The sequence below is a fragment of the Ochotona princeps genome, chromosome 5 (assembly GCF_030435755.1).
Source record: "Ochotona princeps isolate mOchPri1 chromosome 5, mOchPri1.hap1, whole genome shotgun sequence".
In the NCBI taxonomy this organism is placed as follows: domain Eukaryota; kingdom Metazoa; phylum Chordata; class Mammalia; order Lagomorpha; family Ochotonidae; genus Ochotona; species Ochotona princeps.
The window spans coordinates 50,039,199-50,062,148 of NC_080836.1; the positions used below are offsets into that span (position 1 = coordinate 50,039,199).

The following is a 22,950-nucleotide window of genomic DNA, read 5'->3' on the forward strand; positions in this document are numbered from 1 at the left end:
AAGTTATGTGGGAGTTAGGGAAAATGTAAACTGCTTAAAAAGGAAACAACCATATAATTAAAAAAAGTAGTTAAAATATTTGATCTAGAAATGTGAAGTCTGCTGTCATAGTCATGACACTTTCATGAAAGTATTATTTAGCATCAGTTGAAATTGTTTTGATACTTTTAAAAAGACATTTGAAATTATTGTTTAAAGGAGAATTTACAAAATATTTTTAAGACGGTCTAGTTTGTGTAAAGTTCCAAACTGTTACTTCATTTTCAACACTTTATACATACTATGTATCTTATGCCACTTGTGTGCATAAAAATGGACTTGGTCCTGGGAAATGTTTCATTTGAATTTTAATGTTTACTTGCTTTTGTTTGACAAGGTTTAATCTGCTTTACTTTTTGTAAGGTATGAACTTAAATAAGCGAGAACTAAATGAGCATGTGGAGTTTGAGTCTCAGACGTACTATGCTGCCTTTGCTGCTGAACTTGAGGCCTGTGCACAGCCAATGTGGGGGCTGTTATCCCATTGTAAAGTTAGGGTATGTTGGACATTTTTGGGTTAATTTCTATATGTTTAAAAGAATTGAGTAAAATATTTGTGAAACATTGGTTTGTTTACATATATGTAATGTTTAATTCTCTTTCAAATTGAATTCAGTTTTGTGAAAGCAGACCTGGTAAGTTGGAATTCAAATTTTATTATTAGATCTTCCCAGTCTGTCCCTGTTGTGTAATAGTTTTTGTAGCTTTGTAAGCCTTCACTTTTATGTTTATTATTTCACTTTACTTATTATTATGCTTAATGTTATGTTTCAAAATGTCTTTTGGAAATGTAATCAACATACTTGATTATGAATTGATTGTAGTTGACTAATGAGGGGGAAAGAGTGACTTTTGGGTATTTTTGTTTGGTAGTAATAGTTACAGGGTGGAAAAAACTGCTAGAAAAGTAAGGTGAGATGAGTGAGGGTTTGATACCTTTATTATGTAAAACATCCAAATAGAAATAATGTAAACCAGTTGGATATTTGAAGTCTTGAAAGAGCTAACTGGACTGAAGTTATAAATTCTGGGCCCTTTGGCTATAGATGGTGTATGTCACCTGGGGATGTGACGAGACCATGTAGAAGGCAGAAGAGGGAGGGAAAAAAAAAAGCAGAAGAATGTGTTTTTTTGTGAGGCAACATATGGTAGGGAATCAGGAAGGTGGGTTGAAGTGATGCTGATAGGAAGAGATCAACATTTTTTTTAAAGATTTATTAATTTTATTCGACAGTGAGATATACAGAGAGGAGAGGAGGAGAGACAGAAAGGAAGATCTTCCATCTGATGATTCACTCCCCAAGTGAGTGCAACAGCCAGTGCTAAGCCCATTAAAAGCCAGGAGCCAGGAACTTCCTCCAGGTCTCCCACGTGGGTGCAGGGTCCCAAAGCTTTGGGCCATCCTCGACTGCTTTCTCAGGCCACAAGCAGGGAGCTGGATGGGAAGTGGAGCTGCCGGAATTAGAACCAGCGCCCATATGGGATTCCGGGGCGTTCAAGGCGAGGACTTCAGCCGCTAGGCCACACCGCCAGGCCCGGAAGAGATCAACATTTTAGGAAGAGATTATTCTGACAATTGCATGGGTTATGAGGCTGGAATTATCTCTGTGATAAAGAGAAATTGTTTCCAAGATGAAGTTTTCTTTACAGCTTTGAAGACCAGGATTATACTGTTAAGGTCCCCTAACATAAAAAGTGAAGAAAACAGGAAAAAGAAGCAAATATTCAAAAACAGAGTTATACTATGCTGACAGGATCTGAAAGGAGTTTCTCTTCGTGAGCATGTGCACCATGCCACGTATCCTTCTGTTGCCTGACACTTGTCAGACTTGTATATTCTCATCTGATCTTCATAGCATCTCATTTAACGTACATGGCATCATCTTTCTGTTTGTCTGAGTTCATGTAGCTATAAGTGAAAGCTAAATTTGAAAGCAAACTTTCTAATTTCAGAAACAGTGATGTTTACCACTTTGTTATAAATATCTCTTGAGCAAGAGTGTTCAGAAAATTTTAGCAGCTGTGCTGTCAATTTTTTAAAGATTTAAACTGGAGAAAAAGCCTTATATTTAAAGTGAAAATTTTTGTTTTTTTTCATTACATTTTTCATTGTAAAATGCAAAGCTAGAGGATTAAGCAATAACAAAAGGAAATTTCACTTGATAGGTTAGCCATCTTTGTATGATTGCCCTGAATGCTATTAGTTCTTACAGATGCTAAGGGCTAGTTATAAAAGCAATATTACTCCTGGGATAGCTCAGTCCATAGAGCATCAGACTTTTCATACAAGACTAATAGAAGATAAATTAGATAAAAGGATAATATGTTTGCAAAAGTTTATTAACTTTTGCTCTGAAGAAAACCAATAAACAGCAGAATCTCCATCTAGTGGTAAGTACAGGTTACTACAGACTTGATAGAAGAGCGATTCTTTGGAGCTCGTCAGGTGTAGTACTAGACTTGTGCATCGTTTATGTGCCTTATTTACTTTGCTTCTTCATAACAACCCTGGCAGATAGGTAGTGTTGCACCGCTGTTTACGTATAGAAAATTGGAGACTCACAGAATTTCAAAAATTTATTCAAGGTCACAAAATATTTTAATAAACAGTAAGCATTTATACTACATTTTAAAAAGTTGATGTGGGGGAATGGAAGAGTAATGATATGCATATTATTTTGAAATATCCTCTAATTAGGGGTAGAATTAAGGTCATCTTTTGAAAGGCTTTTGTTACTTACTTGAGAAATTGTTCGTCAGGCCAACTGTGCGAGTCTATGCTTGGGAGCTAAGAGCATATACTGTGGTGCCCAAACTTCCTCCCCAAAACTCTTGAAAAAATGGGACAATATTTATTTGAACATTTGTTTATCAGTGAGTTATCTACCAGTTTACTTTTATTGTGATAGATTATTTATGGTAACTTAATTTTTTTCAATGAGAGATGGGAAGCAATGCACCTGAGAAAATTTTGTAAAGGTATATATATGTGGGCTCGGCGGCGTGGCCTAGTGGCTAAGGTCCTCGCCTTGATCCCATATGGCCACTGGTTCTAATCCCGGCAGCTCCACTTCCTCTCTATCTCTGCTCCTCTCAGTATATCTGACTTTGTAATAAAAAAATAAAAATAAATCTTTAAAAAAAAAAGGTATATATATGTAAGCAAGGTTGAGACAGGGTGAATTTTGTCAAGGTGTATATATGTAGGCAAGGTTCAGACAGGGTGAGACTGTTGGCAGAGTCATCAGATCAGTGATGTTTGGATTGAATTAGGCAGTGGAAATAGGTGTGATTCTTTATGACAATGTCAAGGAAGTATTATCAGGCTGTGGAGATGAATGGAGTGCAAAGAATTCAGGAATGCATGTGACACCCAACTGTATAGAAATGGCGTAGATGGTTTTTACACAGGCAGCTGTGGAGTTTAAACTGTTTGATTTGTTGCTGCTATGCTTTTACACAAATCAGTGGTACTACTTTAAAAATTTTTTTTTGAAATGCACATAAAATTGACTTTTTATCATTGAAAAGCTTACAATTTAATGTTTTATGTTGTATTCACAAAGTTGTAAAACAATTGCTGTTACTTAATTCTTCAGCATTTCTGTCAGTTTAAAAAGAAGCCAGACTTCTCCCCCTTCCAGCCTCCCCTCAGTCTTTGGAAACCACTCTATTTTCTATCTGTATGAGTCTATTTAATTCGAACTTTTTTTTTTTGAATAAATGAATTCCCACAACATGTGGCCCTTTGTGTCTGGGTTCTTCACTAAATACAGTGTTTTCATGGTCTAACTATGTTGTAGCATGTTTCTGGACTTCATTTTTAAAGGATAAATAATATTTCATCATGTGGATTCACTGCATTATTTGTTCATTCATCAGTTGATGGATTTGGATTGATTTCGCTTTAAAAATGTGTTTGAAAGGCAGCGCGATTAGGGGACAGAGAAGGGAGAGAAGGAGGGAGAGAGGGTGAGAGGGAGGAAAAGACTGATTGATTTGATGAATTTTCTTCTGCTGGGTATCTTACAAATAGCTGCAATAGTCAGGTTTCTGATGGGCTGCAGCCAGGAGCCAGGAACTCCATCTTGGTCTCCTACATGTGAGTCAAGGACCTAATATTTGTGCCACCTTCTGCTGCTTTCTCAGGCATGTTAGCAGGAAACTGATTAGAAGTAAAGTAGCCAGGACCAAAATGGTGTTCTGATCATGGGATGCCAGTGGCCCGCGCACTGGCTTATCCAGTGTGCCGTGGTGTGTTTACACTTTCTGGGTAATGTGAATAATGCTGCTCTGAACATACATAGTTAGTGTGCAAATTTTTTTTTATTTAACTTACAGAGGACTACTAAACTGAAAGTTCCAATGTTTCTTTATCATTGCCAACATTTTAAAAATCACGTAATTTCTAGGGGATGTAAAGTGACATTTTGCCTTTGATTTTCTGTAATATTGAGCAATTGTTTCATGTACTTATTAGTTATTTCTATATTTTCTTTGGACAAATGTCTTATCTCTTTCTTTCTTTTTTTTTTTATTGGAAAGGCAGATGTACAGAGAGGAGGAGAGACAGAGAGAAAGATCTTCAGTCTGATAATTCACTTCCCAAGCAGCCATGACGGCCGGTACTGCGCTGATTCGAAGCCAGGAGCCAAGAACTTCTTTCCGGGTCTCCCACGCGGGTGCAGGGTCCCAAGGCTTTGGGCCGTCCTCGACTGCTTTCCCAGGCCACAAGTAGGGAGCTGGATGGGAAGTGGAGCTGCCGGGATTAGAACCGGCGCCCATATGGGATCCCAGGGCGTTCAAGGCGAGGACTTTAGCCATTACGCTATCATGCCGGGCCCCAAATGTCTTAATTCTAGTGTGCTTTCTGTAAGTCCTTTGCCCATGTTTCCTTCTTTCCTTCTTTCCTTCCTTCCTTCCTTTTTTTTTTTTTCTGATAAGAAAGGTTATCACAGGTTTTGTTGTCCTATAGCAGGTTAAGCCACTGCCTGTGTCTGGTGTCCCATATGAGCACTGGTTCAGGTCCTGGCTGCTCCAATTCCAGTTTTGTTCCCTGCTAATACAACCTGGGAAAACATCAGGGATGGCTCAGGTCCTTGGGTTCCTGCACCCACATGGGAAACCTGGAGGAAGTTCTTGGCTTCTGGCTTCAGCCCGGCATAGGCTTGACTTTTGCAACCACATGGGGAGTGAAAAAGCAGGTGGAATATCTCTTTCCCTCTCTGTTTTTCACTCTCCATCTATAATTCTGCCTTTAAGCCAATCTTTTTGAAAAGGAAAACCTATCATAATTTATAATTCTGTTTAACTTAAAACTTCACTGTTTGAGGAGATTGATTTTACCATAAAACACAACTGTAACACACTTTCTCATTACCATTTTTCTTCTTTTAATGCGTTACAATTCTCAGGTCACAGCAAATGCCTGATAATTACCACAGCACAGTTCTCTCTAGTTTTCAAATGAATGCGCTGGCAGTTCACCCAGAACAGATTCAGTATAGTTCACTGATAAAGTCAATGAACCTTATCAGATGACACAGATGTGTCATTTCTAACTTCAAATTTGTTTGCCAGCCCTGATAGTTACGAGTTCCTTATGATACTCATTTTATCTCCTATTTTTAAAAAATTATGAAAATATGCAGAAGATAACATTTGTTGCTTTAACCATCTTTAGATGTGAAATCCAATGTTTTAATTACATTTGTTTGTTGTATGACCATCATGCTTATCCATTTCCTAGTTTTCATCAGCCCAAAAGAAACTGTACACATTAACCGATAACGGAGAATGTATTATATTTGAAGTGTCTCTTGGAATTGGACCCAGTTTTAAAACTTTTTAGCTTTGATCCATCTTTAGTATTTTGTAGCCAATTTTTTTGTTGATTGTTACTGTTAGTTTGTGATGGGAATTTCTTGTATAATTTGATATTAAATGTTAATGTTTATTTATTGTAAAATTTACATGGCTTACTATTTTAGGAAACTCAAGAATACACTCGGAATGTTGTTAGATATTGCCTCGAAGCTCTTCAAGACTGGTTTGATGCTATTAACTTTGTAGATGAGGTATGTGTATTTTTTGATATATGCAAAAGCATTAAAGAAAAGTATTATCTCATTTAACAATGAAAGTCAGATTTTTATGGGATAAAGAAAAAATACTAATCTGCAATAATATGACAGTTTTACTGGAGAATTGAGTATAAGGAATTTTCTCTTCTTGAGTCATTAAGAATTAAGGTATTGACTTGATGCCTTAGCATATCTAAATACTTTAATGTGTATTTACTACAGATAAGGACATTTTTATATGTATTGTGTAAGAGCCATGTATTATGTATACATGTATTATGTATCACATGTAAGAGCCATTACTTTGATTACTGTTTGATTTTTAGAACTTAATTATGTTTTATTAATTGTCGTCCTTTATGTTATAATTTTGTCCCCTTCAATCTTCTGTAAGTTTCTCTCAGTTTTTCTTTGCCTTTTAGGACAGTGACTGTTAGTCAAGTACGTATTGGCTATTTAGAAAACTGTTTTAGTTTGAGTTTGTCTAACGACAAGGTCTAGCTTATCTATGTTCAGGAACATATAAAGGTGTGAGGTTGTAGTCTTTTCATTGCATCCTGTCTGGTGGTTTTTGGTTTGTATTTTTTCTATCACTAGTGCTATCACTGGTGATGTTATCTTTTTAAAAAAAATTTTATTTTAGTGGTTTCTAACAGACTTCCTTAATATAAAGTTAACCATTTTATTGTAATTAATACTTTTTTTTATGAGCTGTGCAGAAGTGTATGCTTATTCAGTTTTTAATTCATTTATTTATGTCTAGGGATTTGTAATTTCTGTTTTATTCAATGGGATATCTGCTGTTGCTTGAGAGTCAAATATATCAAATTTGATCAGCAAGAGCCTCTTCAAGTTGGTTTCTTGTCCTTTTGGTTGTCCCATAATTTTTTTAGTATCTCCATGCTTTTTGACCCAGTAGTATGAATTTCAAGCTAACTTTATTGTTTCTGTGATCCTATTTCTAGACTCAGTCATGTCTGTAGGGGCACCTGGTTACTTTTGGTGGAAAATAATATTCAGTAAGCAGAATCTGAGTGCTAATTGTGCTCATTGCTGTTGAGATGTCATGGTTCCCAGGCCCTCCCTGGAGACTAGAGCTAATAGATACATACATACATACATAATTAAAAGAGGACACTTTAAAACATTTGTGGGGAAAGTCAAGTGAAAAGATAATGATAATGCATATTTCCATGAAGTTATTTTGAGGACCTTTAGTATTTGCATTTATTTTCTTATATATAATGAAAGCTGTGAGTTCATGTTGTGGTAATAACTTCTTCACCTTTCTTTAGAGAAAATATCTTTGGCTTCCATCGAGTTTATCCTATTTCTTAGCCTGCTGTTCACCTTCTGCACCCCATCTAGGATTAGATCCTCCCTTGAGATTTTCTCATTCCAGCTCTCACTGGTGTTTGGAATTTTAGGGATTATCATTGAAATGGTGACGTTATTGAAGAGAATAGGAAGATTGAAGTGGGAGAAATTATATTACACACAGGATTATGTGCTGAGCGCATTTAATTAGTCCATGGTTGGAATCAGGAGTGGAACTGAGTGTAATTAGAATTGGATATAACAGATACAGCAGCAGGAACCCAAGGAAATAGTATATTTGGTTTGAACACAGAAATATTTTTAGGAAGGTATTAAATGTTGCACAGTGTAGGTTAATTTTTAGTTTTGGAGAGTTGTAAATAAGTATTGAGCAAGAGGAATTGAACAATATGCTTAAATATGGTTTTAAAAAGTTTGTATTATCTTTTGTCATCTTTTGTTGAGTGTGAATTGTAGATTGATAGTTGTTAAATTATTTTCTTATAGTTATGTAGTAAATTGCTAGAAGTTCTGAGACCAGAAGCCACATGTGTCAGTTCCTTGTTGGTTGTATTTCATTTGTACTGGTTTTGGGCAGCAAGCAGAAAGAGCTTTAGACTCAGGCAGATTAGAATGTATGTTGTGGGCCTAGTGTGGTAGCCTAGTGTCTAAAATCCTCACCTTGAAAGCACCGGGATTCCAAATAGGTGCCAGTTCTAATCCCTGCGGTTCCACTTACCATCCAGCTTCCTGCTTTTGGCCTGGGAAAGCAAATGGTGACAGCCCAGGGCCTTGGGACTCTGCACCCATGTAGGAGACCCTCAAGAAGCTCCTGGCTTCGGATTGGCACAGTTCTAGCTGTTGCAACTGCCTGAAGAATGAATCAACAGAGGATCTTCCTCTCCATATATTAGACTTTCCAATAAAAAAAAAATAAGTGAATCTTTAAAAAACAAAAGAATGTATGTTGTGACGCTGCCATAGTCAGCTAGCTATGTGATTTTGAAAATGTTTCTTGGTTGTGATTTTTATAAATTTTTATTACTTTTTAATAATTCCAAGCCCATTTCTCATCTGATGATATATAATATATATGTATACACACATACATAGTATGTATATTAAAGGTTTGCCTTATTTATTTGAAAGGTAGAGATAAAGGGGGGGTGTAACAGAGAGAGGCCTTCTATTCACTGGTTCACTCCCCTAAATGGCTGTTGATGGTTAGGACTGTGCCAGGTCAAAACAAGGAGCCAGAAGGTTCTTCCTGGTCTCTCCCTTGGGTGCAGGGGCTTAAGCACTTCGGCCCTCTCTTACTACTTTCCCAAGTACACTAGCAGGGAACTGGAATGAAAGTGAAGCAGCTGGGACTCAAAGCAGCACTCATATGACAATACAGGCAATATTTGCAGCTTAATCTATTATGCCACAGCACCAGCACCAAGGATAGTATTAATCAATGAGGAACATACAGTGTGATAAATATTCCATCTTTGGGGATAAATGTGAGAAGTTGTTATGATAATCCAGTAAATATTAAGCAAATAATATTTTTGAACTGAATCCAGCCAAACTAGATAGTCATATGGAAACAGGGAATGAAAGAAATAATTTTTTTTAAAGATAAACCATGCAAGACCCCTCAAACCCATGAGTATCATGTAGAAAAATGCTTGTGAATTCTTGGCAGGGTGGTTTGACTAGAGGCCTGTGATTAAAGTGGAACATGGTTTCATCCAGCAAATATTTATTGAATGCTTATAGTGTTGTACAAACACTGAGGATGCAGTGATGAAACAGTGTCCGATTTAAGGAAGAAGAAAACACTTTGATTCCAGTGCTTCTGTAGAGTTGTGACCAGGTGCTGTGGTGGGGGAAGAAAGGGGCAGCTGATGTGGACTGCAGGAGCCAGGGAAAACTGCCCAGCACAAGTGTCAGTTGAGCAAAGACTCATATGACAGGTATGTTAGTCATTGGGAGAAAGGCTGTGTAGCAGCTGAGGCAGAAAGAATAGTGCAGAGGCACAGAAGCTTTTTGGTAGAGTAGGGCTCTACATGTGGTGCAAGAGTTAGTGTGCTGGCAGATGAGCCTGTGGAGCAAGCTCTTTCTTCTCTTGAGTTGGAGGATATCCCAAGGTTAAATCCAAACTGTGTGTAAGGAATCTGAGAGATTGTGAGTGGCGGAAATCCAATATTAAATTAATGTATCATAACAGTTTTCTTCTAACATACAGAAGTTCAAGCAGATAGAAGATATTTCAGTCAAAGATTTTTTGCATGCAAGTGAGAAAAATTTGAAGTAGTTTAAGGAGTGGAAACTCACTATGAATACATAGTATATGCTCAGGAATCTTAATGCATGTCACCTCAGGAATAGTATGGACAATGGAGAAAAGATTCCTGTTTCTTTCGTTTGCTTTACCCTCTGTGTGTTCCTCATTCTCCCCTCAGCATTCTTCTGTGCTGCTTTGCCCATGCGGCGAACTACTGCTTCCTTGCCTAATTTCAGACTCTCTCCACAACAATCTAAAAATGTCCAATTTTTTCAGAGAGAAAAAAAACTCATTGCTTAGGTTTACTTACGTTTGTGCTTTATTGCAGCCAAATGTGCTGTTAAAGACTTGAGTGTCAGGTGTCAGTCACTGTTCGTCGTAGGGGAGAAGTTAGGTGAGGGTTGGGGGTCAAGGTAGCTGAAGTCAACACATAGGAATCATTTGCATTTTCATATGCCAACAATGAAATCCACTGGGAAAGATTTTATAAGAGCAGTTCCATTTGCAGTATCTGGAAAACAAAACAATGGGGGACGTTGGGGCATATTTAACCAGTGAAGTGGAAAATGTAAAATATTGAGGAAATCAAAGAAGACATACCAAAAAGAGGAATAATCTCACATATTCATGAGTTAGAAGAATTATTTATTAAAATATCTGCATTACTAAAAGCAATTTACAGATTTAGAACAATCAGCATTAGGATACCAATGGCATTTTTATAACATTAGATAAAGTGATTTTTAAAGTTCATATAGAAAGACGAAGACAATAAGAACAAAGCTATAAACATCTCCTTATCGAGTTTCAAGGCATATTACGGAGCTATTGTAACTAAGACAGCATTGTATTGGCATAAAAATGGACACATAGAACATGGAATAGAATAGAAAAGCCCAGAAATAAATCAGTGGGTTTATAGCCAATTTAAGTTTGACAAATAGCCAAAGATATCCCTTGGAAAAAGGATAATTTCTTTAATAGAGAAACTGAATTTCTATATACACACATTTGAAATAAGTTAGAATGGATCAAAAATCTAGCTGTTAGATCTGAAACTGTAAAATTGCTAGAAGAAAACATAGGGCAAACACTTTAACATATTGGCACAGGTAGTCGTTTCTTTTTTTCAAAACACCCCATAGCACAGACAGTAAAAGCAAAAATAGACAAATTGAAGTACATTAAATTAAATTATACAAACAAAGGAAAAAATGAAACAGAATGGGAGGAAGTATTTTCAAATTGCAGTTCATGAATGCAGTTTCATAAAGAATTAATATCCAGAATACGGTAAAAAAAATTATTCCAGTTAAGAAATGGGTAAAGGATCTAAATGTCATCTCACTAAAGTTACAGTGGTGACCACCAGAAAACCCATTTCGCTTTTGTGGCATGGGCATAGTAATGTTCCCATCCTTTAGGGTTCTTGTGAGGATTCTGTGATGTCATGTGAATGAAGTGCCCAATCTCGTACATATTAAGTGCTCGGTAGGTTTTAGCTGTGATTATCATTTATACTGCAATCATGTATGGTAGGCAAGCTTTTGAAGAGTCTCTAATGGACTACAGTAGAGATAAATTTAATGATTAATGGCAGTTTCAGAAGTATTACCTGTGCTAGATGTTTCATAGGATTAAATTTAAATATTAATATAGTAAAATGTATTCTAATCTGTCTTTCCATTGAAGATGTAGCATAGTATACAGTTTTTCTGCTTTCAAGGAACTTCTTTAAAATGGAATAATTGCATTTAGAGTGATTTTTTAAAAGATTGTAGCTTCTAAAATTTTAAATTTCATTTGAAAAAATATAAGTCTAAATCCAGGTGAGAGTATGGTTTTATTTTAAAATCTTCTTAGAACTTCAGCAAAATATATTTTTTAACTTGTGGATTTTTAAAATTTATTCTAGCCAGCACCTAACCAAGTTACTTTTCATCTGCCACTACATCGTTACTATGCTATGTTTTTGAGTAAGGTAAGTCTATTATCAAACAATTCTGGTTTTTTTTTTGTTATTTTATAAAGAAATATTGATTTAATATTTTACATTGCAATTTCTAGGCTGTGAAATGTCAAGAGCTAGATCTGGATTCTGTTTTACCGGATCAGGAGATGTTGATGAAACTAATGATTCACCCACTCCAAATTCAAGTATGTATTCAGGAATTTTGGAAGCTTTAAATTAGATTACTTGGGTAAATTATTCTTCCTTTATTTTATGTGTGTGAAAATGTTATAAATTCCTTTTTTAAAAATTAAATTCTTACATTTTTGCTATGTTATATTAGAAATTCTCCTAATTATATTTACTTCCAAGGGAAGTAATTAAATGTCTACTTCCATAACACTGTTTGAGGAGTTAAGGGATCCAGTAGTTTCTAGTCAAGGTGCCACCACTATTTTGTTTTCCATATGGGTGAGGATAGATTATCTCCTTGGTTCTTAGCTTCCTTGTCTGAGAAGTAAGAGGGCTATAGACATAGAAGAATTGACTTGAATAAGCACTGTGATTCCTTTCAGTTACTACTGACAATGTAGATTTTTATGAATCCACCTTTTATTTGTCAGGGAAGGACTAGTACTACAACTTGCCTTGGAATTTAAGATTTGCTAATTGTTTTTGTACAGCAACTCTGGAGGCTAGAGCAAACAAAATAAAATTAGGACTGCTTATTTATTGTTGATACTGGACAAAATATGTGAATAATTAAGTATTAAATATCATAAAAATATTCTACTCCTTTCTTCAATTGATGAATTAGATATGGTTTTTGACTTGTAATAGTTAACTCCATTTTGTCTATATTCCAGTGAATTTTTTAGCATGACCTGTTTGATTGTCATTTTGTATACTGGAGTTGTTTAAGAGACAATTAGAGTGAAACATAGACATTGATTTCTTGTGAAATATTTTAGTGAAATGGTTATAAAAGTATTCAGAATTTATCATGGAAAGTGATGTCACACATATAAACTCCAAAAGAGGTGGCTCTGTAAAGGTTGAGCTAACTATTTAGCATGAGTCAGAATGTCAGCTTTGCTGTGATTAAATCACAAAATGTTTTGAAGAAATTACTGTATGTCATAAAATTGAATTCAGACATATTTTTCTTTGTCTAATTAAATTATTTATTTCATCTTATTTTACTTTGTTTAATTAGGCAAGTCTAGCTGAAATCCACAGCAATATGTGGGTTAGAAATGGTCTGCAAATCAAAGGACAAGCCATGACTTATGTCCAGTCTCATTTTTGTAATTCCATGATTGATCCTGACATTTACCTACTACAGGTAAGCCAGCTTGCTAGTGTAGATGCTCTACTTTAGGTGGTGTCTGATTTGTACCCACAAGATTTTTTTTTTAAAGATTTATTTATTTTATTACAGTCAGATATACAGAGAGGAGGAGAGACAGAGAGGAAGATCTTCCGTCCGATGATTCACTCTCCAAGTGAGCCGCAACGGCCGGTACTGCACCGATCCGATGCCGGGAACCTGGAACCTCTTCCGGGTCTCCCACGTGGTTGCAGGGTCCCAAAGCCTTGGGCCGTCCTCTACTGCTTTCCCAGGCCACAAGCAGGGAGCTGGATGGGAAGTGGAGCTGCCGGGATTAGAACCGGCGCCCATATGGGATCCCGGGGCGTTCAAGGCAAGGACTTCAGCCACTAGGCCACGCCACCGGGCCCAACACAAGATTTTTTTTATGGAGGCAACTGAGCGATAACATGGAGCAGTCGGGCTACTGCAGAGCCTGGGAGGTAGCAAGGATGGCTAATGTAACTGGCCACCCACATGCAGGAGAGACCTGAGTCAAATTCCAGATCCTGGACTCGGTCTCCTGGCTGTCATGGGCTTTCGGGAAGAGAAGGAATCAGCTGATTGTCTGCCTTTCAATTAAATTAGAAAAGCATTAGTTGCTTGTATTTTACCTTTCTCAAGAGGACGGGGCATGTCAAATCCCACAGGGCTTGTAGGGATTCATCGGGTTTTAGTCAGGAGGCAGGGAGTGAAGGGAAGGCCTGGAGACGGAGACTATGAGTTTTCTATGGGAGAGGCAAGATGAGGCAGGTAAATGGTTTAGTACTGACTAGTTTGAGGAATTCCGGTCAACTTTGTGGCACAGGTTGTCCTGTGGACTAACTTGGCTCTGTGTTGATGGAGGGAAGGGGGAATACTGGGTTGGGACCTCGGTAAAGGCTTATTGGCTTGCGAGAGAGGTATGTAAGAACATTATATACTGTTGTTTCAGAGTTAACTCTATCCTTGCATCTTTTTTTAAGGCACCCTTAGATGTTCAGACATCAGAGTTGCAGAAATCTAAAACGTTGGTGTTAATATGAGAAGGAAATCTGAATGTCAAGAAATAAGGCATTTTGTGTTTTCTTTTACAGGTTTGTGCCTCCAGACTTGACCCAGATTATTTTATTTCATCTGTCTTTGAAAGGTAAGCATATACTCATTGAAAAGTGATAGGAAGTGTTTAGAATTTAAGCTAATTTGATTCCAATTCCTAAAAATCTGTCTCAAATATTTCTTCTTATAGATTTAAGGTAGTGGATTTGTTGACAATGGCGTCACAACATCAGAATACAGTACTTGATGCAGAGCATGAGAGATCGATGTTAGAAGGCGCTCTTACGTTTCTTGTGATCCTTCTGAGTCTTCGTTTACATTTAGGTAAAAACCACTACTACTGATACTGAGCTATTAGCTATTCTCTGCCTTTTTCTTTCCTTCTCTCTGTCCTAGTAATTGGCTTATGGAAAAAAGAAAAGTGTGTGGATGTGTTTAAACACTGTCTCATACCCAGAATATCTTATGCACTTGGCACCCTTCTTAGAATATATATTTCTAAATGCTTTGAAAAAAAAAAACCATAAACAATAGAATAGTTCAACTGCAGTTATGCTTGGGGCATTGTATTCCTGACTCTTTAACTTGAAGCATCTCATGCCTTTAAGATACCTTGTAAATTGCATGCAAAGTTGTTTCTCTATGATTTTTGTTCAGATTATTCTATTTTTAATGATTTTAGGAATGTCTGATGATGAGATTCTCAGGGCGGAGATGGTGGCCCAGCTGTGCATGAATGACAGGACGCACAGCTCCCTACTGGACCTCATATCCTTCTCAAAATGGAGTTTTCTGTTAGTTGGAGGATCTACAAAGAACAGTTTTGATGTCAGGGTTTTTTTTTTTTTAATTATTATTACAATTCTTCTGAAATTGAAAAATATTGTAAAAAGTTCAGTTGGCTTAAGTGCGTGCTCGCTTGCTTTTTTTTATTTGTTTGTTTTTCAATCTCTTGTTGTTATCACTGGGCACTCTACTTGAATTTTTGGGGTAGAGCTCTGACCTGGCTCCGGCTGCCCAGGTCTGATTTTCTAGAAAGGCATTAGTGTACAGGCGTTTTGTAAAAGATAGCTATGTCTTGTTTATGTAAGTAACCAAATTGAAATTTATGGATAACAGAATACCTTCTTTTAGTTGTGGTGAAGATTTTAGACATTCTGAGGATTTTTTGTTGATATTTAATGCTTAAAAGATTCTCAAGTTTGTAAATTGTCTGCAAACTGAAAACTTTGTCTTGGGCTGAGCAAACCATGGTACTTTAGTATCTATTAATCAATACATCACAATTTCATGATTAAAATATTTTGCTAATTTGGTAAATATATCTTGGGACTAAACAGGAATTGGCTAACATTTTGATGTTCTGCAATTACCGTTAAAATGCCTGACTACCTTGAAGATTTTTATAAGCGGCATCAGTTTGATTTGCTTGGTGATTTCATTCAGGCATTTGTATATTGTATACCAGTGCTGTTACAGATCAAAAACCTCCTTGGTCATTTGAACTTACTAATAATTATATACCTCAATGTGAAAAAAAAGAAAGACTCTTTGTGGTTTGCTGCTTTTTTTCTCCACTCAAACTTAGCATATTTTTATTTGGGGATATTTTATGTTTTTTGAAAATAACCTTTTTTATAAATTATTGCCGAATTTTAGCTTATTCTTTGTTTTCCTAAGGACAGGTAAATTTTTTTTTTTGCAAAATTATGAAAATGAAGATTAGTTTAAAAGTGTCCCCTTATTTTGCAGACTTCAGTGAATTTTTGGGAGATATAACAGAATTACTTTATTATGCAATTTTCTATTAGGCTTCTACTTTGCAAATATTTTCAAAAATTTATAATGAAAAGTTTTCAACTCTTATGTTCTATGGCCCTCTTGTGGCCAACTGTATACATTATAGCTAATTACTGCTGTGCTTTTAGCAAAATCAACTGGGAAGATTAAACAGATGGCTTTCATTTACTAATATTTTTTCTTGACACTTTAATCATATTCCAGAAAATCCCAACCCCAAAAGTGGGATTATTCCAGGCAGTTATAGCTTTGAATCCGTTTTGTCAGCTGTAGCTGATTTTAAGGCTCCTGTTTTTGAACCTGGAGGTTCTATGCAGCAAGGCATGTACACTCCCAAAGGTAGGTCCAAATTCATTCAGATATTAGTTCTCTGGAAGTGAAAGTGAATTCTCTGTGTTAAAAAAACATGTTTATCTTTTATTTATTCAGCTTTGATTGTGTTTTCTCAACTTTCTTGTAAATGTAATTTAATGTCCTTTATGGTAAAGAGTGATACTGTTTGCATTCAGTTACAATCTGTGGTTTTCTGTTACAGTAAACTTCCTCAGATTTTAAGTTTTAAAAGGAACTCAGTATGTGAGATCCAGTTCATTTTATAAGTGATTCTAATTAAACTAGAAATTATAGAACAAGTGCATGCTTAAAAACATTTGGAAACATTTACTCTCCAAATGTGATTTTGAAACAGTTGTCACTATTTCACTTTTAACTTAAATGGTTCTTTGACTGCTAATAGTTTAAGAAAATCTGTACAGACTGTTAATAGGACTAAGTAGTATTTTAAGCCTGTGTACATATGCAGAAACCTTTTATCTAAGTGGTTGCTTTTGTAAGTTTTCTCTAGACTCATAGCTAATGTGTTTGCCAAGAGCCGTAGTAAGCGAAGTTTGGATCCATAGAGTCTTTTTTTGTTTGTTAACTTTAAAATATTGTTTGCCTAACTTAAAATGTTGAAGCAAGTAGCAGTTACATGCTTTGTTACTCCCTCAAAACACTGTGTAAATGAAAACCCAGTGTCCATCTAAGGTTTAAACCGCAGGAAACGTGTGTGGTAAAGCCTAACAGAGAAACCTCCTCACGGAAGGTTTTTCATATAGTTCACAAATAGCGAGGATCATCCAGAGCCTGGCTGGCATGTATCTCATTAAAGGGGAAGCATGGTGTTTCTTCTTTTTCCTTTGTCCCCTTTGAACTGGGGAGTGGCAGTCGGATGAGGTGCAGCAGCCCTGTAAGACTTACTTGGGATCCTTATTAAAAATCCAGGTGTCTGTGCTTCAACCCTGCTCCATTCTCATCAGGGTCTCTGGGGCTGGACTCTGGCTGGCTCTGTAGATGAGCAAATATGCAGTAGAGCTTGAGATGTAGTAGGGCTGCTGGTTAGTAACTGCCTGTGTTAGAAATTGGTGTCCTGGTGGCTGTGAAGGGGAAGCTTGGCTTTTTTTTTTTTTAAAAGATTTTATTATTATTGGAAAGCCGGTTATACAGAGAGGAGGAGAGACAGAGAGGAAGATCTTCCATCTGATGTTTCACTCCCCAAGTGAGCTGCAACGGGCTGGTGCGCACCAATCCGATGCCGGGAACCAGGAACCTCTTCCGGGTCTCCCACGCGGGTGCAGGGTCCCAAAGCCTTGGGCTGTCCTCGACTGCTTTCCCAGGCCACAAGCAGGGAGCTGGATGGGAAGTGGAGCTGCCGGGATTAGAACCGGCACCTATATGGGATCCCGGGGCGTTGAAGGTGAGGACTTTAGCCGCTAGGCCACGGTGCCGGGCCCGGAAGCTTGGCTTTTAACATGTTTGGAGTGAGAGAGGAGCAAGAGAAAGAGACCCTCTTAATGCAGTGGGTCCTAAGATTATTCTCAGGCCACCTTTTAGAATTTTCACACATCCAAATTTTATTTCTTTTATTATAGATTTACTGTCTCAACGGTTTCTTGTTTATTTTCTTTTAAGATTTATGTATTTGTATTGGAAAGTCAGATTTGCATAGAGAAGGAGGTATAGAGAGAAAGATCTTCTGTTTGCTGGTTCATTCCCCAAGTGCCTGCAACAGGCGGAACTGAGTTGATCTGAAGCCAGGAGCTAGGAGCTTCTTCCAGGACTCCCATGCCAAGTGTAGGGTGCCAAGGCTTTGGCTATCATGTACTGCTTTCCCAGGCCATAAACCGGGAGCTGGATGGGAAGTGGAATGCTAGGACATGAACCGGCATCCATATGGGATTCCAACACATGCAAGGAAAGGACTTTAGCCAAAAGACTACTACACCAGACTCAAATGAGTTGTTTTTTAAAAACCTTTGCCTCATCTTTAGTGTGAATATTATGTCTTGAATTACATTTGTGGCTTATAATTTTTTAATGTACGTTAAAATAATTCTGTGACTATAAAAATAGCCCTATATAGTTAATACTTCAAGTGATTTTGTGTGCTCCAAATATATACACATAAAGTATACACATGCGTGTACACATGCATACAAAACACATGAAGCAGTAGTTCTTAATTTGTTCTGACCATGAAATCAGTCACCTATTTTGTAAACAAAACAACATCTATAAACAGGAAGGATTTATAAGGTGAAAATCCTGAAAATGTGTTATTAATTTTAAATTTACTTTCATATTTTTCACCTTTGAATACTTTTGAAGATATAAATGAACTGTTACATGCTTACTTTCTAATTGGCATCTACAAAAAGCCAAAAAATTTCTCTAAAAGATTTATTTATTTTGAAAGAGTTACAGAAAAAGAGGGAGAGAGATCTTTTATCTGTTGGTTCATTCTTCAGATGGTCCCAACCAGCAGAACTGGGCCAGGCTGAAGCCAGGAGCTTCATCTTGGTCTGCTACATGAGTGCAGGACCCCTTGGACATCCACTACTGCTCTTCTCAGACCATTAGTAAGGAACTGGAAACGAAATGGAGCAGCCAGGTCTTGAACTGGCACCTGAATGAGATGATAGCATTGCAGACAATGGCTTAACCTGATACGCCACATGATGAGGTCTCATGATTTGATAAAAGTTTTGCTCATGCATACTTGCTGAACTTGAGAGATTGTACTTAATGATGAGGTTAGGATTAAAATGATGATTTTTTTTTTTTTTTAGAACCCAAGACAGGTAGAGAGAGACAAGAGACTGAGTTCTCACCCAATGGTTCAACCCCTAATTGCCTGTAACAACTATGGCTAGACGAGGCCTGATTGGGACACAGGAACTCAATTCAGGGACACAAATATTTGAATCATTGCCTGTTGTCTCCCAGAGTGTCTTACCAGGACACTGGAATAGGGAGAGGAGTCAGTGCTTGGATCCAGGCATTGCAGTGTGTTTAGTGAGCATCCCGAGCAATGGTGTAACAACTAAGCCAAGTGCCTGCCTCATTAAAAACTTTTTTTTTAATTTTGATTTTTTTTTACTGAAAAAATGGGTGTAATATCATTTTATTAAGGCAGATATAACCAAATTATTCTGTCTTTTCAATTTAAAATACATTTAACAAGTGTAACAAGTCATTGGAGATTGATTTTCTTATTAGAAGTTACTGTTCTGTTTCTCCTGTCTTCTGAACAATAGCTGAAGTCTGGGATCAGGAGTTTGACCCTGTCATGGTCATCCTTCGAACTGTATACCGCAGAGATGTGCAGTCTGCCATGGACAGATACACAGCTTTGTAAGTCCTTCAAACTGATTGGTGTCCTAATGGAATATTCTGTGTTTATATGGAGATTTCAATTATGTGGCAAATATGATACACTCTTGTTAATGTATGCTCTCAATTTTGCGAGGATAAAATATCCAAAGGTTTAAAAAGTATAATTGGATTGATTTGTGTTCTCAAGATTCTTACCCCAAGTTTGATGCTAACTGGATCAAAAAAGATTTTAAAACATTTAGATCATAAAAACAAAAATGTAGAAACTTACTTAGTTGTTTTGATTGGTGGTATTAGTTTTTTATGTTGTTCTACCCTTGAGCCGTAGAGGAATCACTTCATATATGAAACTGGTTATCTTTGGAAAGTATGAAACTGTTGTATTCTGGACAACATAGAAAATAGCCATTGGAAAACAAACTTAAACTCTGATATCTTTAAACATAGTTTAAAGTGTTGACGCCTGCAGAAAAGTTCTGAGGGGTATCTTTACCATGAAGAACATGACTTGTACATTATACGTATTGTAAGTTGTAGACTTTCAGAATGTTTTTTTTTTCCATTTCTTTAAAACCTTTATAGTTACCATTGTGGTGTAGAATATTACATTGTCTTCATTTGTGCTTTTTTTAATCTTGAGCTATGTATTTTCAAAACAAGTTTAAAATGTCATAGAGGTCTTTGACCTTGAGAAAATAGTTACCTAGTAAGTATGTGGTCGCGGCTTCTATTTTTGCCAGAATTTTGATGTAAAAACATAGATGTTGAGCTTAAGACCCATCACAGTTCTCTGAGTGTGAAGTCTGAGCTTTACTGCTCTCCCCCCAGCTAAAAGAAATACCTGCCCAGGCCCAAGCTCAGCTGTCAGCATCTCCCAGGGGATTGTCTGGGGCAAGGTCTCCTTCTCTGTTTTCTTAGCCACTTTTCAATGCTTTTCTTGTAGCTTTATAATGATTTATTTACTTGTAGGCTTTTACTCAATTTCTAAAAAATTAATTTTTGGTGATTTTACATAGTTGATTATGATGGGAAGAGTCCAGGTTTAGGAGAAAGTGGGTGAGGCCATTGTGTCCAAATTTTCTTTTTCTTCTTTCTGTATCTGGGGGAAAGGGTGAGATATGAGGAGAAGCCACACCCAGCCTTCCAACTGCCTCAGTGTCCAGAGATGGGGAACGGCCACTTGATATCATCTCAGGGTCCCCCATATGGAGTGTGTTCTGAGGGTTCTGTTCAGGTGGTTTCAGTGGTTGTTAAATGCTGTTGATATTGCCAATTCAAGGATAAGGAAGTCCTTCCAAGGTCCGTTTGCTGACATAGACCACATTAGAGCCTCCATCTTCCCAGAAATTTGTCAATGCTAAGCTGGGGTAGTTGACCAATCTGTTCTGCCCTCCTCCCTCTGCTATGGTACCAGATGTCCTCTGCAGGCTTCAATGGACTGCCAAATCCACCATGTATATGTGCTCATGCTGTCTACTAGTTCATCTTTTCCACTGAGGAGCCCCAGATCAGACACATGCATTCCATGATCTAACCACAATTCTGTGATTCTCCATGGTTGGAGTTTTGAGTCTAGTGGTTCAGTTGGGGGTATCCCCAAAGAAGTGTCATCTGAAGTGATCCCAGACCTGAGATTTATGTGTACTTACCAGTATGGGGTCTGGCTCAGCAACATTAGCTTATGCATACACTGATAGTTGTAATTGCTGGGTCAGTTCTGTCTCCAGCCCCTTCTCTTACGTAAACCAGTGGATACTGCAGCCCACTCCAACACTGCCCACCACATCTTTGACCCTCACATATTCCAGCAAGAGCTTCAGCATAGTCATAGTGATCCCTAATAACGCCTACTAGGCCAATCCCCAGCCCTGGTTCCTGTGCTTGCCAGCATGTGCAGCAGACTGGTCCAGTCTGTACTGTGCCGATTTGAAGCCAGGAGCCAGGAACTTCTTTCTAGGTCTCCCATGCTGGTGCAGGGTCCCAATGCTCTGGGCCATCCTCCACTGCTTTCCCAGGCCTCAAGCAGGGAGTTGGGTGGGAAGTGGAACTGTTGGGATTAGAACCGGTGCCCATATGGGATCCCGGGGCGCGCGGTCAAGGCGAGAACCTTAACAATTACGCTATCACGCTAGACCCCAGTATACACTCTTGATAGCAGGTGTCATTGCCTGTCTAGACAGGCTCATCCTCAACCCTAGTTCTCATGCTCACCAGTGGGATTGTAGCCCTTTAGAGAGGTGCCCACAGTTTCCCTACTGGGCCCATTGCCAGCCCCGATCCTGAACTTTGCTGGTGGTTTTGTAGTCTGGCTTGACAGGTCTTTCCCCCAGTGCAAGCACTTTCCAGCTGATGCTGCAGCAAAGTTTAACTAGCCTGCACCTACTCTGTCTTGTGCATGCAACCAGTGGGTTTCTTTGGTTAGCTCAGCTTGGCTCTCCTTCAACTCAATTCACATGCACACCAGCAGGTGTTGAAGCGTTGCCTGGACTGGTCTGCCCCAGTACCAGTTCTTACACTCATGAGTGGGAGCATTGGTTCAGTAGGTGAGTCCCCACCGACCCCCTCATAGACTTGCAGCCCTTCTCCCTCTACCACTCTCGCATATGCCTGTGGGTGCTGCGTCCTAGTCTGGCATGGCCTGCCGCACCTTGCCACTTGCTGGTGGGTGCTATAGCCTGGCTCGACCTGGTCTGTCCTTAGTTCCAGTTCATGCTGGTGGGTGTTACCGCTTAGCCCAACCCATCCACCCCCCAGTCCCGGCTATGATGAAAACTAGCTGGTGTTGCTACCTGACCCAGCCTTTCCTGCACCATCCTGGTCCTCGGATCTGCCTGTGGGTGTTCTGAACTGGCCTATCCTGGCTCATACTCAGACCAGATCCACACGTATGCTAGTGTGTACTGTAACCTGGCCTGATCTTGGCTGCTCCCATCCTTGGTTCTTATGCTTCCCTGCAGGGATTGCGTCCTGAGAGAGGAGTTCCCCAAGCTCCTCTATCAAGTCTCCCAGTGGCAGATACCACATACCCTGGTGAGTCCTTGTCCCAGACTGACTTGACCTACCTCCTGTCCTGGCAGGAACAGTGGCCTTGCCCAGCGGGCCCACACTCAGTCCGGTTCTTACTGTTGGGTATTACAGCCTAGCCGCACCTTGTCCTCACTTAGACACAGCTCTCGTGTGGTTCAGTGGGTACAAAGTTTTAGCTCAGCCTGTCCTACTCTCTCCCTGGCTTCCATGAGCACCAGCAGGTGCTGAGGTCTAGCCCAGTCTGGCCCACCCCAGACCCAGTTCACACCCATGCCGAGGATCACTGCAGTCTTTCTAGCCCAGATTGCTGCCCCCATTGAGGCTCTTGTGCTCACCTGTGGAAACCACAACCCAGCTGGGTTGTTCCCTTAGCTCCCCAATGAGGCCTGTTCTGAGCCAC

At 38.4% G+C, this 22,950-nt stretch overlaps 1 protein-coding gene across 5 annotated transcripts in view; it reads left to right on the plus strand.

Moving 5' to 3' along the window:
* The window catches only part of UBR3 (ubiquitin protein ligase E3 component n-recognin 3), a 182,350-nt gene that overhangs the window by 64,533 nt on the left and 94,867 nt on the right, over positions 1 to 22,950 (plus strand). For all 5 annotated transcript variants that reach the window (XM_058664610.1, XM_058664614.1, XM_058664611.1 and 2 more), the window contains exons 10-19: positions 403 to 536; positions 6,030 to 6,116; positions 11,627 to 11,692; positions 11,779 to 11,868; positions 12,879 to 13,007; positions 14,108 to 14,160; positions 14,260 to 14,393; positions 14,752 to 14,828; positions 16,058 to 16,208; positions 19,445 to 19,541. In XM_058664610.1, the coding sequence (XP_058520593.1) occupies positions 403 to 536; positions 6,030 to 6,116; positions 11,627 to 11,692; positions 11,779 to 11,868; positions 12,879 to 13,007; positions 14,108 to 14,160; positions 14,260 to 14,393; positions 14,752 to 14,828; positions 16,058 to 16,208; positions 19,445 to 19,541 (1,018 nt within the window). The remainder of the gene's footprint in view (positions 1 to 402; positions 537 to 6,029; positions 6,117 to 11,626; positions 11,693 to 11,778; positions 11,869 to 12,878; positions 13,008 to 14,107; positions 14,161 to 14,259; positions 14,394 to 14,751; positions 14,829 to 16,057; positions 16,209 to 19,444; positions 19,542 to 22,950) is intronic.